This window comes from Manis pentadactyla, chromosome 15 (assembly GCF_030020395.1).
Source record: "Manis pentadactyla isolate mManPen7 chromosome 15, mManPen7.hap1, whole genome shotgun sequence".
NCBI lineage: Eukaryota > Metazoa > Chordata > Mammalia > Pholidota > Manidae > Manis > Manis pentadactyla.
This window is the reverse complement of record NC_080033.1, coordinates 44,529,120-44,553,643: the sequence shown is the minus strand read 5'-3', so window position 1 is coordinate 44,553,643 and position 24,524 is coordinate 44,529,120. Positions and strand designations below refer to the sequence as shown.

Below are 24,524 nucleotides of genomic sequence, written 5' to 3'. Positions count from 1 at the left end.
GCTGGGGTTGTGGCCTCTCAATTCTTTGCACAAACAGCCAGCAGACACTGCCACTCAATTGGTGTCTTTATTCATACTGTTGACATTTCCCATAGGGAATTGTTGAAGGGAGAGGAGGGGAGGGCTGAGCGGGGAGCCAGCTTGGTTTTTCTCCATCCAGTGGAGGAAGTGACAGGGTAGGGATGCACTAAATAGAGTGAACAAGGGGACCATTGCTATGTGCGCTGAGTTGCATTGTACAGTGACTCCAGACAACCTGAGTCCTTCCGTCAGGAAATTCAGTTTCAAAGTGGGAAAATAACAAAGATCAGAAGAGAAGAACAAAGTGCACACAAAGCAAACTGCTGATGTAGGGAAGGGTCTAAGGCAACCAGCAGTGAGAAGCCAGTGTTCGGGATGGCCATGTGGCCGTGCCCCATTCCACTGGCCCATGGCCGGGCCAGGCTGTTGGGCCACCAGTGCCCTCTTGAGACAGTCTCTCTGTGTTGGCTCCCAAGGTGCTGTAAGCCACAGAGGTGGTGGAGGGATAAGAGCCTGAAGTGTGGCAGCACCAGGGCAGCCCAAGGCAGGGCCGCATTGAGAATATCAAAGCATCTCTTTGGGGGTGGCTCTGGAGGGCTGGTGGGAGACGGAGGGGGAAGGAGCACCTGGGAAGGATACACTCAGCACCTTTCCTTGGGCACAGGGCAGAGCCATTCTCCGGAATCTTAAATTACCAGGTGGGGGTGAAATGTTGATTAACTACAGAGCTGAAGGCTGCCAGGCCTGTCTGGGTCCCTCCCTGGAGCTCAGAGCTCAGTGAGCAGAAGGCGACAGAGAGGCAGGCCTGTGAGAGCCAGGGCCCAGCTCAGCAGCCCAGCCAGTCGGATTTGATGCTTCCAACCTTCACGCTCTTCAGACTTTGGTTCTCCAACTTCAGGTAATAAGCACCCTTGAAGAAATAGCTGTGACCTGGGATGAGAAAGAGAGACTGTGACCACCCCATACTCAGACATTGTGGCCCATGGAAGTCTCCTGGAGTTTGAAAATTCTGAATGCCACAGGGAAGAAGCTTTTAAACCAGACTAGACCCCTCTAAGGCTAGAGGAAGAGAAATGTCTGGGGAAGTAAGCTCTCTGAGGCCCTGTTTCTTCATCTTTAAGATGAGGATAAAGACACCAACCTCTCAGGGCTGGCAGTGAGGATTAAATTAGATAATATGTTATTATTAATATAAATAGCAGTATTCTGCTGAGCACAAGCACCAAACTAAGCCCTTCCTATATCCCAAAGGTGGCAAACAGGAAGGCTTCTAGCCCTGTCAGGCCCACACATAGGTTTTACTTTGTTTTGTTTGTTCAGAATTCTGAATAAATTGCCAGCATGTAAACATCTGGAAATTTCACATGAAAATATAGATTTCTCACTTCCTTCTAAAACAGCTAGACTGTCTAATGACACTGGGCCCCTGTTCTTGCAGGGCAGCAATCATCAGAAGCAGAGAAGCCACTTCCCCTATAAATACACTTCCTGGTTTACCACAGACCCTACCACTCCCTACTGTTTGCCTTGCTTGCGTCACTCATTTGTGCTACTGGCCTGGCCCACATGGGCTTTGGAATTCATGACTCCTGACATGCATGGTCTCGTTTATTTCTTTTAAAAGCCTGGCACATAGTAGGTGCTCAGTAGATGTTTATTCCTGAAGATAATCCTTAACCAAGCACCTGATTGTACACTACTTTTTCTAGGACATGTAAGACCTTTCACACTGGAAGTCAGGGCAATGTGCTTATTTAGCATATGACAGGGGCTCAAAAAAGTCTTTGTGGAATTTATTTGAAAACTCCTCTAAAAAGCCAAACTGGACTCATTTCCAGGGCCAGAGACCTCACAGATGCTTCCTCAGAAATACGGTTTTCAAACTCCAAATTCTATCCCTCACTGATAACTGGTTGTTGTGTTTTGTTCAGCAAGGACCACGAGCAAATTGAGTTGAGTGGGTGATCTTTGCCACATCAGCAACAGGGCATGACAAAGTCTGTCCTGTTTCAAATGGAGCCATCCTTCTGCTAATGGGAGGTAGTCACAAGGCCTCCTGTGGAACCCAAAAGGGCCTGGATCAAACCCCAGAATGAATCTAGGGCACAGAGCCCAAGTTTCTCGCCTCAGGCAGGCCTCCCGCCCTCTCCCTCCCTGGCTCTAGGCCCTGCAGCTGTGAGGGGCCTTTCTGGGTCTTACTGCCTGGAGCCGGCTGAGTGAGCAGAGGTCAGGGGTCTGGATGTCTTCCCAGCACTGGGCTGAAGGGGCTGGTTTGTTTTCTTGGGGCACTGCATGCCTCCCTGCACAATGAGGGAGTGTGTGCTTGCAAGAAGCGGGGCGCTGGCTGGGGGTGGAGAGTCCTAGAAAGCGGATGGAGGCTGGGGCAGCTTACCACCACCCTGCAGGTCCACCACGGCATCCAGGTTATCAGGGATGGCATTCCAGGCATCTGCAATGAGCTTGGGGAAGCCAGGGTCCATTTTCTTCTTCACCTCATTGTATCTGCAAGGAAATGGACATGGTGAACGAGTGGGGCCTCCCTAAAGGCCAGTGCTCCCCCAGCTCGGATGGGAGGGCCCAGTGATGGCTGCTGGGTAAGCCTAGGAAACCAGACCTAGCCATTCAGGGAGGCAGCCGGCTGGAGTGGAAGGGCAGGGAGTCAGAGTTGGGTCTGAATTCCAACTCTGCTACTCACTGATGATGTGATTGTGGACGGCCCCATAAAAACAACCTTGGGACTGCCGTTACTATTTAAGCAGTATGTTAACCACTTTCTGTACACTTTTTCTATGACACAGTTATTACAGGAATAGCCATTTGATAGACCAGAGGCTTAAAAAGGGCACTCAGCTTCAAAGTGGTAATCCAACCCAGGCCAGTCTGGTTCCCTGGCTGCAAGTGGCTCTCTGAGCCTTGGTTTTACCAGCTATAAGACGGGGTTGTATTTAATTTAATGTTTTTTTGTTGTTGTTGTTGTTGTTTTGAGAGGGCATCTCTCATATTTATTGATCAAATGGTTGTTCACAACAATAAAATTCTGTATAGGGGACTCAATGCACAATCATTAATCAACCCCAAGCCTAATTCTCGTCAGTCTCCAATCTTCTGAAGCATAACGAACAAGTTCTTACATGGTGAACAGTGCAAGGGCAGTCATATCACAGAAACTTTTGGTTTTGATCACGCATCATGAACTATAAACAATCAAGTCAGATATGATTATTCGTTTGATTTTTATACTTGATTTATATGTGAATCCCATATTTCTCCCTTATTATTATTATTATTATTATTATTATTATTATTATTATTATTATTTTAATAAAATGCTGAAGTGGTAGGTAGATGCAAGATAAAGATAGAAAACATAATTTAGTGCTGTAAGAGGGCAAATGTAGATGATCAGGTGTGTGCCTGTAGACTAAGTATTAATCCAAGCTAGACAAGGGCAACAAAACATCCACGGACGCAGAAGATTTCTCTCAAAACAGGGGGGATGAGGTTCTAAGTAATTTAATGTTTTTAAGTAATGTATATATATGAAATGAAATCATACAAGCCAAGTGCCCATCCGCATATCTGGTACTTGGTAGGTATTTGGGAAATGTTAGTTCCTTTACAAACTTTGGTCCGTGTGGCAGTATGAGGAGCACTAGACAGGGAGCCCAGAAATGGGGGCCTGCCCCAACATTCTGCCACTGAGTGACTCAGTCAAACTGCTGCTTCATCATCTGTCAAGTGGAAGTGACAGTCCACGTCCTGGGAGATGATCTCGGCTGGGAGTGATGTTACAGTGTAAGGTGGTACCCGCGTCCCGGCCCTGTTGGTCCCAGGGTGGACCTCCCGCCACCTCAGTCCCGGCTACAGCCCTCAGGACACGTAGGGATCTGGGCTGTGCCTGGGAGTCAGGAAAGTACCTTGAGTGTTCATTGGCATATCCTCCTTCCTGGCTAGCGATACCTCTCTGTCTTTGAAAATTTTTGGAGAACTTTACTAAAATGCTGGTGTCATTCTGATTCCTTTGCTTCTTCACTTATATTCAACCTATTCATTATCCTATGAACACTGAAGGAGCTTCCACTATGTGCCTGTGGATATGGCAGTAGACCAGATAAAATCGTACCCTTGTGGAGCTAATTTTCTAGGTCTGTGATTGAAGGTCATCCTGGGGAGAGCTAAGTTTTCCTCTGCAGTGCCTCAGAGCTGACTCTGCTTCCCCTTCACCAGCATGGCCACCTTCACCCCCAGACACCAACAGCACTTTGCCTACGTACCAAAACTGAGGTTCCCAGCACTCCATGCACACCACCTCCCTTGAACCCTCAAACTACACTCCCTAAAGGGCTGGTTGCTCAGAGCTCTGTGTCCTGTGCTTGAACTTGTCCTCATGTCTTTCTCAGTCCCCCATGGAAGGTAGGGAGGGTAGGAATCCACCTCATTTTATTGATGAGGAAACTGAGGCCCTGAGAGTTGAACCCATTTGCTTCCAAGTTCTTTTCCTCCAGGAGGAACACAGCATCGTGGCGTCAGAAGATGCTGGCTCTGAAGGTGCCCACATGCCTTCACTTTCCTCTCTGTCCTTTCTCTTACAGTGTTTGCCTCTGGTGTATGCTGTTTTGAAAGGTTTCTCTGTGACACCTCACAGTTTTCTGCAGTTATAGAAACTACAATGCAGAGCAGGTGTTAAGCACACAAACATTTGTGTCCCAGCTTTTCCATGGGTGTGTCTTTGAGGCACTTCAGTCTCAGTTTCCCTTCCTGGAAAATGGGGCTAATAATAGTATCTACCTTAAAGGAGAAATACAAGTGAAATGCACAGCCTCAGGCCTGGGATGTGGTAGAGGGCCTGTCAAGAGGGCCACCATTATTCTATTCAAATGTGTTTATGTCTCTTTCCCTCACTCTACTGTAAGCTCTCCGAGGCAGTGAGTGATTATTTCTTGACATCTGTCTTACAACACCTAGCTATGTGCTTGGCACATAGGAGACATTGAATATATGTTTGTGGGCTTAATGGAAGCTTCTGGAGCAGGGGCTGAGCACTCCTTGGCAGGAACTAGGGGATGCCCAGGCTGGAGGCAGCTGTTCTTCCTCTCTTACTCTGGGGTACTCTCTCCTTCTCTAGAAAAGATACTTCTGGGGCCTCTGCAGACTGCACCAGGTCCAGCATCTTGGGCTCATTAACCACCTCTTCTGGGAGATGATCTGGGAGATGTCTCTTCTGGAAACCCAGTCGAGAGCTTCTGACAGGCCCTTCACCTCTGCTGCTTTTAGGGGAAGTTTCATGAACCCTGGCTTTGGGAGGCAGCCTTGTTGCAGAAAAGGACTGGAAGGCAGATACTCTGGCCAAAACTCAGCAAGCCTGAGTGTCAAAGTGTGTGTATGTATGTGCACGCTCATGTTTGCACATGGACATGTCTGTCCTCCGTGTTTACACACACACAGTACCCTGAAAGAGGACTGGAAGAACCCTCCAGCACCAGGATTCAATGACACTAGGGCTTTGTGATTCAAAGAGTCACGTTTCTGTACACCTGTGCTCTCACTGCCCACATTCTAAGATGGGGACATTCGGGGTGTCTACCATGCCAAGATGCCATTTGTAGTATGTGCGTGTGCCTGGGAGTGTTCCGGAACTTGTGGGCAGAAAGCCCACCCTTCCGTGGTTTCCTGGCTCACTGTGTTCTTTCTTGAAGCTAGAGGTATCAGTCAGCTTAAGCTGCTAAGTATCTTAGCAATACGTCTGGAATTCCAATCTGAGGGCAGCCTGAGACAGAAACAGCTTCTGAATGCAGGGCGCTGGGGGAGGGGTGGTGGGAAGGAGGGAAGGGGAGAAAGGAGAGAAGGGGGAGGCCTTGGGAGGGGAGCAGGGTTGTTTCAGGGATGGCAGACAAAGGGCCCAGATGCAGTGGCAGCAGCAGGAGGAGCCTGGGGACAGTGGGAGGGAGGGAGGGAGGGAGGATGTACTCACCCCACCCCTTCCCCACTGACCAAATGACCCTGAAGGTACAGAGTTGGGGCGTGGGGTTAGTGGACAGGGGAAGCAGTTCTGATCCTGGCTCTGTAGCCAGCACACTTGCATAAAATAACTTAGACAAGTTATTTAATTTCTTTGGACCACGGTTTCCTTATCTGGGAAATGTAAAGAATCAGAATCAAACTTCTGAAGTCTGCCTCTCACTGACCATGGATTTTGGGCTCCCTGACCTTTAGTCCAGACCGTGGCCTCAGAATTGAACCCTTCCCTTGAGATGACCTGGAGCAGAGGGCTACCTGCTTCCAAGCTGGCCCGCTGCCAGCCAGCCCATTACAGACATGGCAGAGGGTGCCTGCGGCCTCCAGAGAGCCCGACGTGGGTGCTCCCGTGGGCAGCTGGTGTGGCCATCCATCAGACTTCATCATATTTTGCCCTCTGCCATCCCTGCCTCCACCACCCCCATTTCTTTGGACCCCATCATTTTCTAATATCTCACATACAGTATGGAATAGTGAAAAGCATGTTCTTTAGGAGGAAAAGTTCCAGGGTTTAAATCCCAAATTGCCACTACCTGGCTCTGTGACTTTCAGCTGGATGCTTCACCTGTCTGAACGCAAGTTTCCTCATCTGTAAATGGGAAGAGTAATAATAATACATGCCTCACAAAGCCCTTGCAATAGTGTCTGGCACATAGTTTCAATAGTAGCAGCTATTATCTGGGTGTTATGACCCTCTTCTTCAGCACGTCACCCAAAACATGAGGCTCCAGACCAGACACCCTTGGGCCCAATCAAAACACTTCTGAGAAGGGAAAAGAGGTTCTAACCAGAGGGCTAGAAAGGAGGGTTCTATACACGCTTCTCAGAGGGCCTGCAGCCCTGGCAGATTAGAGACCAAGAGAGGGGACATCCAAGGCCCACGGGCCTCTGCACTTTCCCCAGGAGGCATTATGTTGACTCTGCCCCCATGGCAGCTGGCTGTGCTGGTCTTTCTGCCACCCTCCCTTACCTCCAGAACTTGTCTCCAGCAAAGATATAAGTCTTCTTGTTCTTGCTCCAGTTAAAGGCAGCATCCACGTGTTGAACATCAGGGGGCAGCCCCAGGCTGGTCAGCGGCTTGGGGTACCCTCGCTCCAGGGTGCTGGCTGAATAGACCCAGTATTCATTGCCTGGGGTGGAAGCAAAGGGTGTGTTGGTGACTGGTGCTAAAATCTCCCAGGCCAGCCAGTTCCTCCCATCAACTGTCTGCCAGGTGGCCATTCCCAACAGGGACATGGCTCCTGCTCACTTCTGGATTCAGTGCCCCAGGAGGAGCCTCCAGTTCCTCCAGGAAGCCAGCCTTGTGCCCCCACTTCAGACCCAGGTAGGGACCTTCTCAGTCCTTTCTCCCCATCCCAGCCTTCCGTATGCTCCCTCTTAACCACCTGGTTTTCTGTCCCCACCCCCACTAGTCTGTGAGCTCCGTGAGGGCGGGAGCTGGATCCCTGGCACATGGTAGGTGCTCAAGTAAAATTAACGAGTGGGGTTTCCCAAATGCTAACCATATGACCTTACCTTGATATTTTTATCACTTAGGGACTCCTTCTAGAGTCCACTTACTATTTTGCTTTCAAGGAATTCATTTTGAAATCTGGAGAAGTAAGTTTACTTTAAATATTAAAAATGAAAAGAAGTCAGTTTTTTCAAAATTCCAACTAAAATTGTTTTCTGCCAAAGGCTCTAGCATTAGAAAGGTGTTAGAGACACAAGCACTAAACGGTAGTTTTCCTTCTAGAAAACTAAACGATTGAAAAATAATTAAAAGGTAATGAAATGTTCACTCCCTGGGCCACTGCTCTTTGATGCTGGGTGTCTCGACTGACTAACCAGGTGAGTCCCATGCTTTTAGAAATGATGGCTCAAAGTATGGATCCATTAAAGTGGGGACACCCACAGGAACCCAGGAACCATGATGCAGAGCCCCGTGGAGCCAGGGGCAAGGCAGGACCCTTCCCACACACCTGCAAAGAACACAGCCTTCTCCTCCTGTGGGGCCTCATATACAGCATCAATCTTTTCTGGGAGATCAGGCCAGAAGGTGGCCACCAGCAGGGGTCCCATGGGCTTGTCACGTGGTGTCACTGTCCGCCAAATGAACCTGGGGGTGGGGAAGGGGACACAGGCAGCAACATCTTCAGTCACTCTGCAGCTGTAACCACACACGCCTTCCCAGGCCTCTAAGAAAATTCCCGGCCATGATGCCCTGGGAGGGGGAGGCAGGATCAAAGGAAGGTTGGAGAAGGACTGGAGAAGGGCAGAGCCCCTCTGCAAGACACCAGAACTGAGAGGCACCTCTTTGCTCCCTGTCTTGCTTTCTCCTCCAGGAAGCCTTCTCCTATTACCTCTGTTCACACTATATTCTCCCTCCTCTGAGCCTCTCAAAATCATCAACACTGAGTGCCTGGAACAGTAGTTTGTTTTTTAAAATACTTTCTCTCTCTTATTAGATTAGAGGCCAATTGAGGCAGAGGGTGACAGTACCCAAAAGCATTTCCTAAATTGAAATGGAATGGATTCATGCACTTTGGCAAGAGTTAGAGCTGCCATTTATTGAGGGCCTGATACCTGCCAAGCACTCTATGGGTCTTGTAAAATATAATTCTCACAGTATTATAATATGCACTCTTGGTGGCCTACCTAGCATCTATGATCTATTTATTCCCCTATCATCCTTCCTCACAGAGCTCCCATATTTATAATCCATGCTTCCCCAGTAGTGGACTCAACCCCATTCTGATTAGCTTAAGCCAATGGGTCTCAAATATAATCCTCAGACCAGCATCTTCAGCATTGTTAGGGAACTAAAAAATGCGAGTTATTGGGCCCCACTCAACACCTATGGAAAATGTTTGAGAACCACTGGTATAACCCTGTTAGAACTGAGCGTTTTCTGGCAACTGTTATTGATTCAGAAGTTGCTATGTGACTTATGTTGGCACAGTAAGACTGAAGAGGTAGACTTGTATTTCACATCTGGGGGGTCTCTCTCTTTCTGCTGTTGGATGTGGGCATGGAAGCCTCTAGCCCTGATTGCCACTGGCAGCCACCATGAGGGACCCAACCTTAGGATGAAGCCAATGCAGAGAATGGCAGTGGACAGAGAGATCATTGAGTCATGGACCCTCTTTCTGCCCCTGGAAACAGCCCCACTGCTGGACTTCTTACCATGTGAGAGCAATTTCTCTCCATTGTGTAAGCTGGTTTGAGTTGGGGTTCTCTGATATTTGCAGCCAAAACAACCTGATACAGGAAGGTATCACAAACCTTATTTGGCAAATGAAGCTCAGAGAAGTTGTAGGACAACTGGAATTCAAATCCAGATCTGATACCAAAGTCTGAGTTTCATCATCTTGAAGCATTACTTCTCTCATTCCCCCAGTGCCCAGCACCAATTTTTGCACATGGTGGGTGCTGAAATATTTACTGATTAATTCAGTAAGCCCATGAACACTTATCAGCTTCCTTTAGAATGTGTGATGGCTCCAACCTGGGCCTGGGGCTCTGCGCCCTTTCCGGGGTCCACAGATCTGTGGTCAGGGCTTAGCTAGTGCCGGGAAGGGCTCCAGGCTAAGGATGCTAAGGAGTGGGACTCCCTGTAATGGAGGGCTGCAGGACAGACCTGGCTTCTACTGTTACACATCCTGGGTGGGAACTGAAGCCTGATGGCACCTGATTTCTCATTGCGCTTGAGGTCTTCTCTCTCTCTCTCTCTCTCTCTCTCTGCATTCTTGTCATCTTATTAGCCAATAGACTCTGCAAAGGGCAGGGCACCTGCCTCCCAGCACCTAGCCTGGTGCCTGGAGCAGCAGGCACTTCACAAAAAATTTACAGGATATTTTCCAGCCCACCAGGCTCTCTGTCCCTCCCTGAGCAAGCCGGGAGCTTTCACCTCTCTATAGCTTTGCTCTTGAGGCTGGCCATCTTGCACACCCTGCCAGTCTCAGCCCTCCCATCCTGATCTGCTTCTCCTTTAAAGGCCCCGCATAAGTGCTCCTTTATCACTGGAGCCTTCCTTGACTCGGGTGTGTCCATAAAAACATTTTTCTGATGCCTCTGCAGTCACATCGCTTTCTCTCTGCCATGTGTTACTGTCTGTTCTCTATGTCTCTGTTTTCCAAACCAGACTGCTGATGCTTAAACTTTAATGTGCATGAGAATCATCAGAGGAATTTGCTAAAATGCAGATTCCTAGGCCCTGCTCCCACAGATACTAGTCAGAGGGTCTGAGGGTGGGGGCAGAAACCCACAGTTAGAGGTTCTGGTTTAGGACACCCACGGCCGTGTCTTTGAGAACACTGACCTAGGCATTAAGCAGTCCCCTGGTTCCCAGCACACCGGCCCCCACCTACTTAAGGTCTAGAAAAGTATCTGGTGCAGTAGATGCCAAGTAATTATTTGTTGATAATAACAGCAGGCATGACTGAATACACTTACTCTGTGTCAGGCATTGTTCTAAGTACTGAGCTCATCTAATCCCTACAACAGCCCTAAGAAATAGGTTGGAATATTAGTCCCATTCTATAGATGAGGAAATTGAGGTACAGAGAAGGCATATAATTCACTTGCTGATGATCTTGCAACCAGTAAGTAGCAGGTCCAGGATTCTAACCCAGGCTGTCTGTCTCCAGAGCCCATTCTGTCAACTATCATGTTCCATGGTAGAAGCATGGATGGATGGATGGATAATGAATGATGGATAATGAATGTATAGATGGATAACAGATGGTTGGGTGTATGGCTGTGTGTATGGATGTATGGATGTACATATGGACAGATAATGGATGGATGGTTGGGTATTACATATGTATGTATGGATGTATGGACTCTTTAATGCAGTGCTAGGTTCTGCCCACTGCTCTGCAGGAGGGCTAGGGCAACTGGATGAACCTTAGCCCTTGATTGATTGAGTGGGGACCTTTATCTGTACCACAAAGGACACTGCCTTCCTAGCCCCTGTGGTTACTTGCTCCCCATACATAGAACAATTTGGCCATTTGTGGTCAAGGCCCTTCCAGAAGGCCTGTGGTAGCCTGGGCTAGTGTTCCCAGTTCTTTCCCCCGATCTCTATTTTAGACTTATACATCCAGGTGTATTGCCATGTGATTTCACAGCCCCACCCCCTAAGTGATTTGCTTCATCAATGGAATATTCTCTGACATGATGTGAGTGGAGGCTTTAAATGTGCTTGTGTGGTTTGATTTGGCTTCTTGTGCTTCTGTTGCCTGCCATCAGCAGCCAGTAATCCCGGCAGAAAGCTGACATGCAGAGCATGCCTGAACCCAAACTGCAGCCTGCAGCCAGGACACCCAGTGAGCCCATGGACTGGGAGAGCAGGAAAGGAATGCCTGTTGTGGGAAGCTGCTGCAATCTGGATGTTATGTGACAGGCAGCAAAAACTGTCTATGCAGGCCATTCTGTGAAGCCCCCAGTGGTGGGAGGGCGTCCCTGGGCAAGAGGCGGGGGTATAAGGACAATGGGGAAGGGGCAGAGAGCAAGGAGGACCAGAAGCACTCACCGGTCCTTGAAGAAGAAAATCTCCCCGCGGATCTGAGAGATGCCATCAAAGACAATGTCCTGTTTGCAGATCTCAGGAGTGACGGGTCCCAGCGTCGGGGTGGGGCCGGTGCCAGTGCCAGCGTCAGTGTCCGGGGAGGCCCCTGGGAAGGACACCTGACCTCAGACTCTCCCCAGGGTTCTCCTACCAGGCTGAGCCCCAGGGCTGTCCACCCAACCTGCTAAGGGTCAGAAGAAATAGGATTCTGGCCTCAGTGGAAGCCTGGGAAGACAGGGAGACAATGGCTGGCCATGAAGGGAAGAGAGCGGAGACTCCAGAAATCCATGGCACTTCACACTTTATAAATGCTCTTTATATAAATTTGACACCCCCCTAAATTGTTCTTCTCTATAACCCTAGGAGGTGGGCATCGTTACTATTCCCATTTTAGAGGAGCAAACTGGGACCAAAGAGGTAGAGACTTGATGCATTTCTTGCAGCTGGTGAGTGGCAGAGGCGGCGCTTGAACTGGAGCCTCTCACTTGACCCCGGGTTCCCAGCCACATCCAGTGTGCCCCATGCTGCAGCACTGGGCATCCCCTTTACTCTTTTGGCTTCATGCTGGTAGCACCAGTACCAGTCTATATTTACTGTTTTGTTAAATGGACTTAGCCTCATTGTCAGCATCAATAAATAAATCATTGGTTTAAGTACTAGTTGTATTGTTCTCATTACGCATTAAAATACAAGGATCGGTATGAAAACTAGAAGCTTTCAGACCCATATCATTAAGGTCATTCCACAGGCAGGGACATTCTGCCCCATATTTAGCTAGTTCTCCTGGATTCTAAACCTAACTTGGCTACTTGAACCTGGGTGATTTTGGGTCAGAATGGTTACCTTTCTCAGACTCAGTTTACTTAGAAAGTAGACAGCCTGTTTCTGCCCCTCCTGCCACAGAGTGGCTCTAGGGAGCTAAGAGGGGTGTGGACAGTGGTGTTAATTGGAAAAGAAAGGGGTTGTCCCTGGAGTGTTGCTCTGACACCCCCAGACCAGGTCAACACTCCAGCCTCCTGTCTTTGTCTCCTACAGTTCTGGATAGATGGGACCTTGCTGGTTCCCACCCCCGGGACTCCATCCTGAGGCCCCCAAGATGCAGCTTACCGTAGAGCTCCTGAATGCCTTTGATGTCATCCTGGGACAGGCGGAAGTTCTTGGTGTAGGTGTAAATGGGTGCCATCAGGGCTCCGGGGTCCTCTGAATGCTCCAGCCCCATTGCATGGCCAAACTCATGGGCTGCCACCAGGAACAGGCTGTACCCTGAGGGCCGAGAGAGCAGAGGAGGGCAGACAAGACACAGAGAGAGATGAGAGAGGAATCAGGTCCTGGCCGCAGTGATGAAAACCTTTGAGGACATACCCATAGCGGGGTTGGGGGCCCTGGAAATGGCATGTATTGAATTTCCTCCTCCTGAGAATTCTGGGGCTATAAGACTATGCCTACTGCTTTCAAGTAGGGTCAGCCAAAGTCCCTTTGTCCCTTTCCAGGGTAGGCTGCACATGTGCAGTAAAGGAGGAGAACAAACAGCATCTGCAAATCCTCTACTTATAGTCTGTTTTTAAAAATCCTGTTCCCTGGCTTTTTGTATTTATAAGGACTAGAAACAACACCTGCCTGCAGGGTCTCCAAAGAGGTAAACTGGTGACAAATGGGTCCACCATTTCTGCCCCAGGGGAAGCAGCAAAAATCCTTCCCACTTGGAGTGGTTGCCCAAGTTCAGCCACAGACAGCAGGCAAACCCTATGTCACACCGTATTGTGGATTGAATTGTGTCCCCCCAAAAGATATGTTCAAGTCCTGACCTGTGAATGTGACCTTATTTGGAAGTAGCATCTTAGCAGTTAAGATATAAGTGAAACTGAGGCCATACTGGAGTAGGCTGGGCCCGTGACCCACCGTGATCCATGTTCTTATAAGAAGAAACACAGGGAGGAACACAGCAGCCACAAAATAACAGAGGCGAGATTGACGTGATGCAGCCTTCAGAGGAATGTAGCCCTAGACTCTTGGCCTCCAGAAGCACAATTTCCAGAATACACTTCTGTTGTTTTAAGCCACCCAGTTTGCGGCACTTTATTATGGCAGCCGTAAGAAACTAAAATCCGCCCCAGGTGCACCACATCAGCTCTGGAGCCTGAGGTCATTCTGGCAGATGGAGAATCCCACCTTTAGCTAGAAGCTAGGGCAGAGCAGATAAAATCAGGATATGTCCTGGCGTGGCATTTGGCGGGGGATAAGAAAAACTCCTTTGGCCAGCCTGTCGGATGGCATTCTGCAAGTTTCATCTCATTGCGAGTAAAAAAGAAGCAGAGTAACATGAAGAGAGGCTGACCTAATTCTGGTGGGCCCTGGACCAGCCCCCTCTCCTGGCCATGGGGGAACCTGGAGCCCATGACACTGGGGCCTGCAGACTAGAGCAGGTGCAGTGCCCCCCCGCCAAGCATCCTGCTCATTGCCCTGACCACACAGGAAGGTTATGGCCTGTCTCCTGGTTGCTCTTCTGCCTCAGCCTGTGAGTTCTGGAGGTCAGAGTGCTGTCCCAGGTGGCTGTGTTCTGAGCACCCAGCACTGATGTGGACCCCCATTCACAACTTGTCGAAGGAGGGAGCCAATGGGGTAGGAGGGTCCTGGGGGCTCTCCAGTGCTGCGTGGGGGGTGGGTTGGCGAGGCTACTCCTCTCTTCCTCTCTTCTCCTGCTCACCCAGATCCTGAGGGCAGTTCTCACTGGAGGGGGAATGCCTGGTAGAGAATCATCTCTCCGGGGCAGGGTATTCTGTGCCAGCACTGAGACATTTTGGGTAGTAACAGCCCCACCTGGAGAGGTGGGAGAGGTGGGAGGGAAGAGCAGCATCTGCTCAGGGGGAAGCAGGTACCAGGTGGATGGGGTCTTATTTTGGAGGCCATGCCTCTGCCCAGATTGGGGGTAATCATCTCAGGGGCACTATCTCTGCCAGGTAGGTGGGTCTGGAGTAGCCAGGGTCTCTGCCACGGACGGTCCTCAGTCAAGTCAGTGCCTCTACCAAGGCAGGTGGGTGTCTGGGGGTGGTATCTATGCCTGAGGTTGGTGGGGGGCTCAGGAAGGTTTTCCAGCCCAACGGCCAGAGCCTTGTACCTTGGTCGGGGCAGAAGCCCCACTTGCGGTCCTCATCATAGCTGGCTGTGGTCGCGCACCATATCTTCCCATCACCGCGGCCGGCGCTGGTGCAGCTATCACGTTTGACGCCCAGGAAGGTGAAGGGGAAGACACACGGGGCACCTTCTGAGTTCCCACCAATGGTGGACATGGCTGTGGAGTTAGGGACATGGGTCAGGGGGCAGCAAGAGGTCTGAGGCCACCATCAGGGAACAATGACTTGTTACAGACATTAACAAACCACACTTGCTGATTACTGCAAGTGTCAGTCCCAGGCACTGGACCCAGGATAAAACAACGTTTCTCCCAACAACCTTCTCATAACAGCTCTGTGCAGTAAGGACCATACATTATCTCATCTCATGGGTGGGAAAACCAGAGCCCAGAGAGATTAAGCGACTTGCCTGAGCAGATACTGCTAGGAAGTGTCAGGGCTGGGATTCAAACCCAGGCAGCCAGATTCCAGAGCTTTAATTAGCCTCCCATGGCTGGGGCCAGAGAGGCCAGAGGCAAAGAGGGCTGGACAGAGCTGGTGGTGCCAACACAGCTCCCTAGACTGTGAGCTCCACCGCGCAGGGTCCTGCATGCAGAAGACCCACGGTGTGTCCTGCAGAGAGCAGGTGCTTGGTAAATGCCTGTCAGAGGAAGGAGAGAAGAGGAAGGAAGGGAGAAGGGAGGAAGGAGGAAGTCCTTAGTGAGAAACAGACCAAAGGAGAGAGAATGGAGAAGAGAGCTGGGGAAGAGAGACATGATCTTCAGGGAGGCTGAAGGGATGTGGGGCAGTCAGAGTGGGTCCTGGGCTGGCCTGACATTAGGGATCACCTATTCAGCTGAGCTGGCTATTGGTGCCTAGTGCCTGTTCTGATTTTGGTGCCCATGCCTACCACCTGCTAAGTATCCTGCCCAGGACACCTGTCCTGGAGAAGGGAGATGGGGTTGGGGGCTCTTGTGGGTTTTCCATCAGGGCAGAGTGCTGGCTCTGAGGGCCAGGGGGGCGGTGGCACCCACCAGTCTCGGGGCAGAAGCCATACTTCTTGTCGCGGTCGTAGTCCTCGGTGGTGCCGCACCAGCGGTAGCCGTCCGTGCGGCCCTCGGTGGTGCAGCTGTTGTAGGACGTGCCCTGGAAGCGGAACGGGAACTTGCAGGGCTGTCCATCAGCATTGCCACCCATGGTGAACAGGGCTGGGGGTGAGGGAGAGAGGGGGAGGGTTTGAGTGAGAGACCACCCACCTGCCCACCTTGGCATCTGCCTGAGCAAAGGGCTGGCTGGCTGCCAACCTGCTGGTTCATGCCAGTGAGGATGCAGCACCTTTAAAATATTAAAAACCATCTACACTGGTTGGTAAATTGCTGCTTCTCTGAGCTCCCAGAGAGCACTCCTGCCGCCCTGGCCAATCCGATCCCACCCTGGAACCTATTGGACACCCTCATCTCCAGCAGTGAAATGGCAGACAATAGGTGCACAGCATGGGGCCTCCAGAATCCTGCCCCAGCCCCAAGGTCGCTGTCCACTTTGCCTGGTCAAAGCCCACACCATGGGGATTGCTAAACACATCATCCATGGTCCACAGGACTGCAAGGGTTTCTCCATTTGATAGGTAGGAACTGAGGTTCTGAGAAAGCTGGTTCCAGAACTGCTTATGGTCCCGCAAATGGAAGAACTCAGTGAGGTTTGCAACTGAAAACTAGTCTCTTGCTCACTCTTTGTCACACACACATGTGCACACAGAGGGCAGTCATCTCTTTTCACCCCACCGCAGGCACTTTCCTGGACGGCTCTCCTGCTGGAGGGAGAGGAGATGAATGGGATGGAGGGAGAGGGGGGTGGTGTCTTTGGAAACACACTTGGGGCTCCCATTCTGACTTCCCCAAGCGGGGACTATGGCCAGAGAACTGGGGAGAGAAAGGGCTTCAGAGTCTGGGCTTGTATGTCTCGGGCTCTCCCATGCTTCCCCGTGCCCTCATCCACCCCAAAGCTACAAAATGGTGTGTCTCTGGAATTGCCAACAAGCAAAACCACAAGTGCATAACAAGGACCATCTGTGCACAACGGCGCCAGAGGTGACCTCACCAGCCCCATTAACTCCACCATGACCAGAATGGGGCCCAGCCCTTGACCCCCCAGGGCAGGACTCAGGGGGCCCATAGTCCCACTCCTCCCCTCTCCCCAACCAAGAGACCTCCTGCAACGTCAGAAACAAAGGGACTAAGAGAAGAGGCAGAACTGAGGCCAGATGCCCTAGTGGCCTCAGAGTGGAGAAAGGCCAAGTGTTAACCTCTGAGGAGGCCAGCCTCCGCCTCTGGCCTCCCATGAGCTGCAATTCCGCCACCCAGGAAGCCCCCATCTCCTTGCAAATCCTGCCCCCTGATAAGGAGGGAGGAAGCAGACACTGATTCAGCAGTCAGGAGGGGCTGAGTAACCAGAACCTCTGCCCCAAGACCCAACCATGTGCCTGATGTGCGTACTTGTATCTGGCTAAAGACCAAGTAAATAGCTGATGTTCAATGCAGGGAAAAACCCTTCCTAAACTTATGAATTACAGCTGTTCCCACTTCTATTATTAAGGCATTCTGCTCTAATCACGGGGCTAACACATGGGACGGTGGACTCCACCTGAATCCCTACTGGGAAATGCAAAATGCATAAAGTATGTTTGTTTAAAAGCTCCTGGCTCCTTAATGGTCAATAGCTTGAACACTTAGTAAGAAGTATTATGCTAGCTTTGGTACTAAAAGCATAAACAGGAATATAATTAACCAGCTCTTTGTTTCTTTCCTTCCGTCAAAATGGCTGGTGCTCAGTGTTCCGTTGCAGTGGGTCAGAGAGATTCACAAACATGTAAAATTACAACCCAAAAGACAGAGGCTTACATGGATCCAGGAGTCTTTATGGGATGAGGAAGAAAGAAGTATTTAAAAATTTTTTGGATTTTCTCCCATTTTCCCCAAGTTTTCTGGGCTTCCAATCTGTAGAATCATCAAATACGATGACTTGATTGAGTGTGAAGTTACATGTGCCGTCTTTTTATGACTTCTGATTATGAAGTGTGTCAAGGATATATGTGAAGAGGATTAAGTGTGTATGTCAATGGCCTTGCCCATTTTGGAAATGCTTCCCTCCATATGCCTTCAAAATATCTGAAAATTTTATGTCTTAAGCATTGACAAAAATACACACAGAAGTACAGAGTCAAGACTAATGCCTATGCCAAGATACAGAGATGCAGATGCAAGTGAAGACAGAGATCAAGAGAGTAGATGGAACAGCCCTCGCCCAGACACACACACACACACACACACACACACACACACACACACACACACATACTAGCACAGTCTGCATCAGAACCAGAGGAATGGCTGAAATTCCTGGGGTTGGTGTCACCAAGCTAGGCTGGGTACCACCAGCCATGCTGTCTGACTCTCACCTCCCAATTTCACTGCTAGGCTCTTGATCCATCCCATGCCTTTCCTCACACCCTTGAACTCTCAAACCTGGCTGGAGGGTAGAAAGAAACCTAGGCATTTTAACAATTCTGAGTTCATTTTAAAGCATGCTAGAAAAAAGTAATTAGCACATCAAACCTGAAGTTTCATGAATCCTATTGCTGATGGTGAGACTTTAAAACAATAGAATTGATTGAAAGTATTAAGTAAATAATCGTACAGGTGAGAGGCACACAAGGATGACTCAGGTGGGGATGGTGGGGCCTGAATGAAGGAAGTGGGGGGTGCTAGTTGGCTGGCAGTGCCCGGCCTGGCGAGTGGGGAGGGTGGGGAGAGTGGGGAGCTGGGGAAGGCAGGGGCTGAGGAGGCTAGCCCGGGACAGGTGGACACTCACCTTCATGGGGGCAGAAGCCGTACTTGCCGTCCTTGTCGAAGTTGTAGGTGGTGGAACACCACAGGAAGCCGTCACTGCGGCCGGAGTCCGTACAGCTGGTGTGCTCCTTGCCATTGAACAGGAAGGGGAACTTGCAGTACTCCCCGTCGGCGTTCCCGTACTTCACACGGACCACTGAGGGGCGGCACAGGGGGGAGGGTGAACCTCTCCCGGCCTTTCTTTGGTGACCAGGATTCTGGCTCACCCAGGTGTGTGACCTCTGTCCCCTCCCATCTCCCTGGCCCCATCAGAGCAGATGGAGGTGCCCAAGGATGCCAGGGAAGCCACCGTCCTTGTTGCTAGGTGACAGCAAGGCACACGGAGGATGGAAGAGGAGGCGTGGGCATATGAAAGGTCACTTTCTTACCTTGCCCTTCTCCCAAGGTCCACAGCTCATCATCGTCAAAGTGGGAGTCTCCCCCCACACCAGGGCCTGGGGCGAAGGCATGAGCCAGGAGGCCGTCCTTGCCATCAAAGGGGTATCCATCTCCATGTTCTGAAACACACTGGGGCTCAGCTTCTAGCTGCCGCACTGGGCCCTGAAACCCAGCCACCCCAATCCGTGGTTGGGGCTCCCCTTTAGCCCACCTACCATCTGTCCCTTCCCTGGGGGCACAGTGAGCCAGCAGAGAGCTTCTGAGTTGATTGTTACTCTCCTGTGGTCTGCACTACGCCCCCAAATCGACAAGGTCCCTGGTATCTCTATAACCGACCTCCACTCTCTGTACTACTGCCAATGGTGCTGTACCTCCCTACCTCCCTACCCTGCCACACCAGTGTCCTTCCTGCTCACCCTCACTGTCCCCAGTGTGTGTACCATCTCCCCACCTCCACACCGCCCTTGGCCATATCACCCACCTTCATGCCATACAACACTAACTTGTGCTCCTGTTTGCCACCCAGCTCCACCCCACCCTCCCACACAGCTCCACTGCTGCGTGCGCCATCTATGCCCGGCACTACACACACCGTACCACAGCTATACCACTCACCATGGCTACACACTGCCAGGGTTCCCACCTCTAACCCACATGGCTCCCTTGACCCTGGGTCCTATTCCACTCACCCACATGTCTACACTGCTCCCCTGTTTCTGACCCACTCTCATGCCCAGAGTTCATCAGTGCCTGCTAGCATTATCCCATAGAACTTTCTACAATGATGGGAATGCTCCTAGTGGTGCTCAGTTCAGGAGCCACCAGCCTCATGTGGCTACTGAGCACTTGAAATGTGGCTAGTGTGACCAAGAAACTGAATTTTCAATTGTATTCAGTGTTAGCTAATTTAAATAGAAATAGCCCTATGTACCCAGCGGCTCCCATGTGGGACAGTGAAGATGGACCACTTGCCTCCAGGTTTATATGGCTGCCAAGGCATACCCAGTGTCAGGTCATCTGTCCTCGCATCCACATGGTGCCCCAAAGTCCGCCTCCATCTGTGCCACTCCATCTGCATCTGCCACTCTCCTATCTAACCTGTCCTCAGGAACCCGGTGCCTCTCTAATGGCCAGATGGAGCCCTTGTCTCTATATTGACCCCCTGCTGGCCCCTCTTCTGCCTACCCCAGCGTCCGAAGTTGATCATGATGTCAGCCTCTCCATCATGGATACGGGAAAACCGCAGTGGGGTCACACCACTCCAGACTTGGAAGGCACGAGCAAAGGCATCATCCACTGTCTCAGGGTCCAGGTCAGGTGTGTAGCCAATGATCCTGGAGGTGGTAGAAATGCACGCGAATGTGTATGTGTGTGCAAGGTGTATATCTGCAATTGTGTATGTGTGAGTGTGCACAAATATGTGCAAGGGTGCCTGCATATGCACAGGCGTGCAACTGTGTGCATAATATGTGAGGGGGCATGGGTTTATGCATGCATACATGAGTATGCATGTATATGAGTGGGTATGCATGTGCAGATATATGTGTCTGCATATTGATCCCAGACGTACTGGGAGCGCAGCCTGCCCAGAATGCCTTGAATCCCCACAGACTCTCACACCAGCCCAGGCACTGTCTCTGGAGTATTGTCCCTCTCTTCTGCCTGGCGGGAGCAGCGGGTACTCAGGGACATAAATAGTTCATGATGGGACACAGGGCAGAGATCTCACCCTTGGAATCCAGCATGAACCACAAAGAGCAGAGCTCTCAGCCCAGTTAACAACCAATTATAAAAACTCTATACTGCAGTTCAAAACCCAGTTAGCGACCGATCATCAGGTTCCCTCCACTGGCCCCAGTGATCCCATCTAATAATAGTAATTGTGACTAGCATTTACTGTACCCTTACTATATGCTGGACACTGTGAAATCCCTTCATATACGTGATCTAGCTTGGTTCCCAACCAACTGATGGGAAAGGTTATTTTTTAGCCCCATTTGGTAAGTTGGAAAGCCAAGGAAGGCTCAGAGCACTAAAAACTAAGTAGCTCAATGCCCCATGTGAGATTCAAGTCCAGGTCTGTCTGACTCCAGCTCCTAAGAACTTTGTATGCAAACTCCTCAAGAAGTCAGCCCTCACAAGACACCTCCTGGGTGCCTGGAGTGGGGAGAAGGCAAGACCCTAGGAGACCCAGTGCCCCCCAGCCCACTGGCCCCGCCTCCCCCAGCCCTGCCTTTGTACCTGTATGTGATCTGGTTCTTGTCCCACTTGGGCTTGCGGGGGAAGAAGTTGTAGTTGGCCACGTCTGGGTTGCCGCAGCGTGGCTTCCGCATGGTCTCGATGGTGCGCTGGTCGAGGTCACCTGTCTGGGGTAGGCCGAAGAACTTCTGCATCTTCTTCAGTGTGTCCTTCAGCACAAACAGGTTGCACCTCTCCTTGGGGCAGCCGTAGAAGGTGTTCAGGTATTGCTGGAAGAAATGAACACCCCAAGGCAAGCAGCCACCTTAGGCGTATTGTTGACCAAAGTAATCAGGGACTATGGGAGCACTGGGAGGTGTCCTGAGTTCCCAAACCACTCTTCACACCAGCTGAGTGATTGCACTTGGATGCTTAATGCATGCCCAGGCACTGAAGGCAGCAGGTGTTAATTCATTTAATGCTCAAGGCAGCTCTCTGATGTAGCTACTATTACTACTCTCTCCATCACACAAAAGAAGAAGCTAAAGCACAGAGAGGTTTAAAAACTTGCCTAAGTTCACACACCTCACAACTGGCAGAGCTGGATTTGAATCCAAATCCAGAGCCCATGTGTGGAACTGTACCTCTTTCCTGCTTGTCTTGACTACTGTCGTCTACTTTAACCCACCTAACCACTGATGACATAGCGATTATTTTCCTCATTTTTCTTTTAAGGAGATTCAAGGGCACCTAAATGGGTTCCAACAGCAGACCTGGGTTCAAATCCTGGACCTGCCATTTCCAAAGAGAAAACCACAAAGTCATGTTCTTCAGGGGCTGGGGAGCCAGCTCTGCCCAAACTGAGGCTAAAACCAGACAAGCCCCTGCAAAGGGTTGGGCACCATGCAGCTCATTTATTTGTTCAACAAATACTTTTAGACCTACTATGTGCCAAGCCCCGTGCTAGTGTTGGGAATAAGGTAGTGAGCAGGACAGACGTTTCTAGTCTCTATGGTTCAAATCCCGGTGTGGGGAGGCTGATGGACCACAAATAAATGCAAAATTAAATATATGATCGGTGCTGAGTAGGAATGGTGAAAGGAGCCAGGAGACCTAACCATGGTGGGGGGGGGGACCCTAATCTTGTGTGGGGGGTTGTTAGGAAAGGGGAAATAGAAGGTGTAAATAACAGTGATCATAATGGCTAACCCTTATTGAATGCTTACCACATGCCAGGTACCCTTCAAAGTGTCTAAGATGATTCTTTAACCTGAGACAGGTACCATGATTACTGCCCGTTTGCAGAAGCAGCTGCTGAGACTGAGGAGTTCAGTCCTTTGCCCTACTGGGCCAGTTGGTTAGTGAACTTCCTGATTTGAAGCCAGGCAGTCTAAGCCCAGAGCCGCATCTTCTCAAGCCCCCGCTGCACTGCCTCTGGGCTACTTGGCTTCCAGGGCTGTAGGAGGCCTGGGAACCCAAGTGGCTTTGTCCATGATCAAAGCTCCCCCTTCTTTCCCAGCCACGTCATTATGCCAACCAGCTCCAGACCCTTGGGAAAAGTGGGCCCCTAAAGTGTAAGGTCTCCTAAGCCATTTATGTAAAGGGAGTGCAAGACTAGATGCTGGAAAATTGGGGTGGGGGGCTGTCACATTCTGCAAGGGGGTTCGTAGGGTAGGACCAGAGGGCACAGGCCAGGAGTCCTGTCCTGGACACGTTGGGAATCAGGCTGAAGGAGAATAGGGGCTTTCTGGGTGGCTGAAGGACTAAGGTTGGCAGATGTCTTATCTGGAAGGATCATGGCGGCAGGGCTCGGCGGGGTGGGTGGGAGGGGGCGGTTCCTGGCCCGAGGCGCTTACAGGGTGAAGGGTAATGCCCTTCAGCTGCCCCCAGCCCCGCCTGCGCAACGCTGTGGCCAGGATGCCCCTAGAGCCGGGCGCGCGCGCTCGCAAAACAACATCTGAGCCGCAGCAGCTCGGAGCCCCGCCAGGAGGGAGGGCTCGCTGGCCGCCTTCCCACCCGCGCGGGCTCGGCCCGCCCCCGCCCCACGCGCCGGGGCCCTCCAGCGCCGGCCCCACCCTCCGCCCGCCGTTCAGTTCTCCGAGGCGGTCCTCCGACCCCTCTGGAGAAGTTCGAGGAAACTTATTGAGGTCCAGCTCTTGACCCTCCTGGCCAACTTGTCCATTAAGCCAGGCGAAAAAGATGCGCTTTCCACTTCCCTCCTGTCCCCCCAAATTTGCCAAAAGGTCCCCTCGGGCGGTTTGTCCAAGGCCCCTCTCCAGATGTGTGCCAAAAAGTTCCCAGACGTTTGCCCAGAGTCCATCCTCATGTGTGCAAACTTGCCCAAATTGTGGGTCAAAGGACCCTCTTCTAAGTCCACAAGGATTTAAAAAGAACCTCCACCATTTGCAAAAGAGACGCCCCCCTACTTGCCAAGGGCCTTGTAAGCCAACCCCCAGATGAGTGCAAAAGTTGTTTTCATAGCCGTCCCCTTGGTAAATCCCCCAGATACTAGACAATGGCCCGGTTACTTGCGAAAGGTGCCCTTTCCAGCTGTTGGCCAAAGCAGCCCCCTTCCCTTCTCCCTCTTTTCGCTCCCCTGCGGTGTCCTGCGAATTGCCAAGTTGTTTATTATCAAAGGCCTTCTCCACTTACCAAAGCTCCCCCACTGTTTGCAAAAGAGATCCCGCCTTCAGCTGGCCAAAGACCCCCAAGCTGCTTGTTTAAGCTCCTCCCCACCTTGTGCCTACCGCGGGGGTTGGGCGTGATGGCAGGGAGACCCCTATCCTCCGCTTACAGTCTGTCTAGACTTGGGTCTTTGAGGCCAACGTAGCAACTCACCACAGCCAACTCTTTGTCCGTTTTGGGGGCGACATCTCCAGGGAACTTGATAATGGGCGACGGCGCGGCGGCGGCGCGGCCCAACAGGCAGCCCAGGACGCAGAGCGCCCGCAGCGGGCTGGCGAGCGCGCCCCGCACCGCTCGCGCCTCGGTCATTGCGCTCCCGGGCCCCGCGCGTCGCCCGGGGGTCGCTGGCTCGGGGCGTGTGGCCGCCTCGCCGCCTGGCTGGTGCTCCTAGGGCCGCTGAACTCGGTCTCCTGGCTTCGCCCGGCTCAGTGGCGCATGGTGCGGCCCCCGCGCCCCAGCCCGCGCCGCCGCCTGTTCTCGCAGGTCCTGGCAGTCCCTTTGTACGGTTAAAGCCTCGGATGAGCAGCCTCCAGCCACCGCGGGAGGAAGTCTGGAAGCGGCGGAAACAAGGGAGGGCAGCAGCCAGATGTGGCCGGCTGGGCTGGGAGGGCGCTGGCAGCGCGGGGAAGGGGGGCGCACGCAAGCCCGCCCCTCTCCGCCTCACTCCCCGCTCTCCCTCCT

General features: G+C 51.4%; 1 protein-coding gene across 1 annotated transcript; it reads right to left on the bottom strand.

Moving 5' to 3' along the window:
• Positions 1 to 53: 53 nt before the first annotated feature.
• MMP2 (matrix metallopeptidase 2) lies at positions 54 to 24,381 on the bottom strand. The gene is made up of 13 exons (XM_036881012.2): positions 23,997 to 24,381; positions 21,222 to 21,448; positions 20,166 to 20,314; positions 18,971 to 19,099; positions 18,565 to 18,738; positions 15,732 to 15,905; positions 14,703 to 14,876; positions 12,695 to 12,850; positions 11,552 to 11,693; positions 7,998 to 8,134; positions 7,007 to 7,166; positions 2,414 to 2,523; positions 54 to 951 (listed from the first exon to the last, which is right to left on the bottom strand). The coding sequence occupies exons 1-13, from the start codon at positions 24,150 to 24,152 to the stop codon at positions 848 to 850; spliced, it is 1,992 nt and encodes a 663-aa protein (XP_036736907.1). The 5' UTR covers positions 24,153 to 24,381; the 3' UTR covers positions 54 to 847.
• Positions 24,382 to 24,524: the final 143 nt, after the last annotated feature.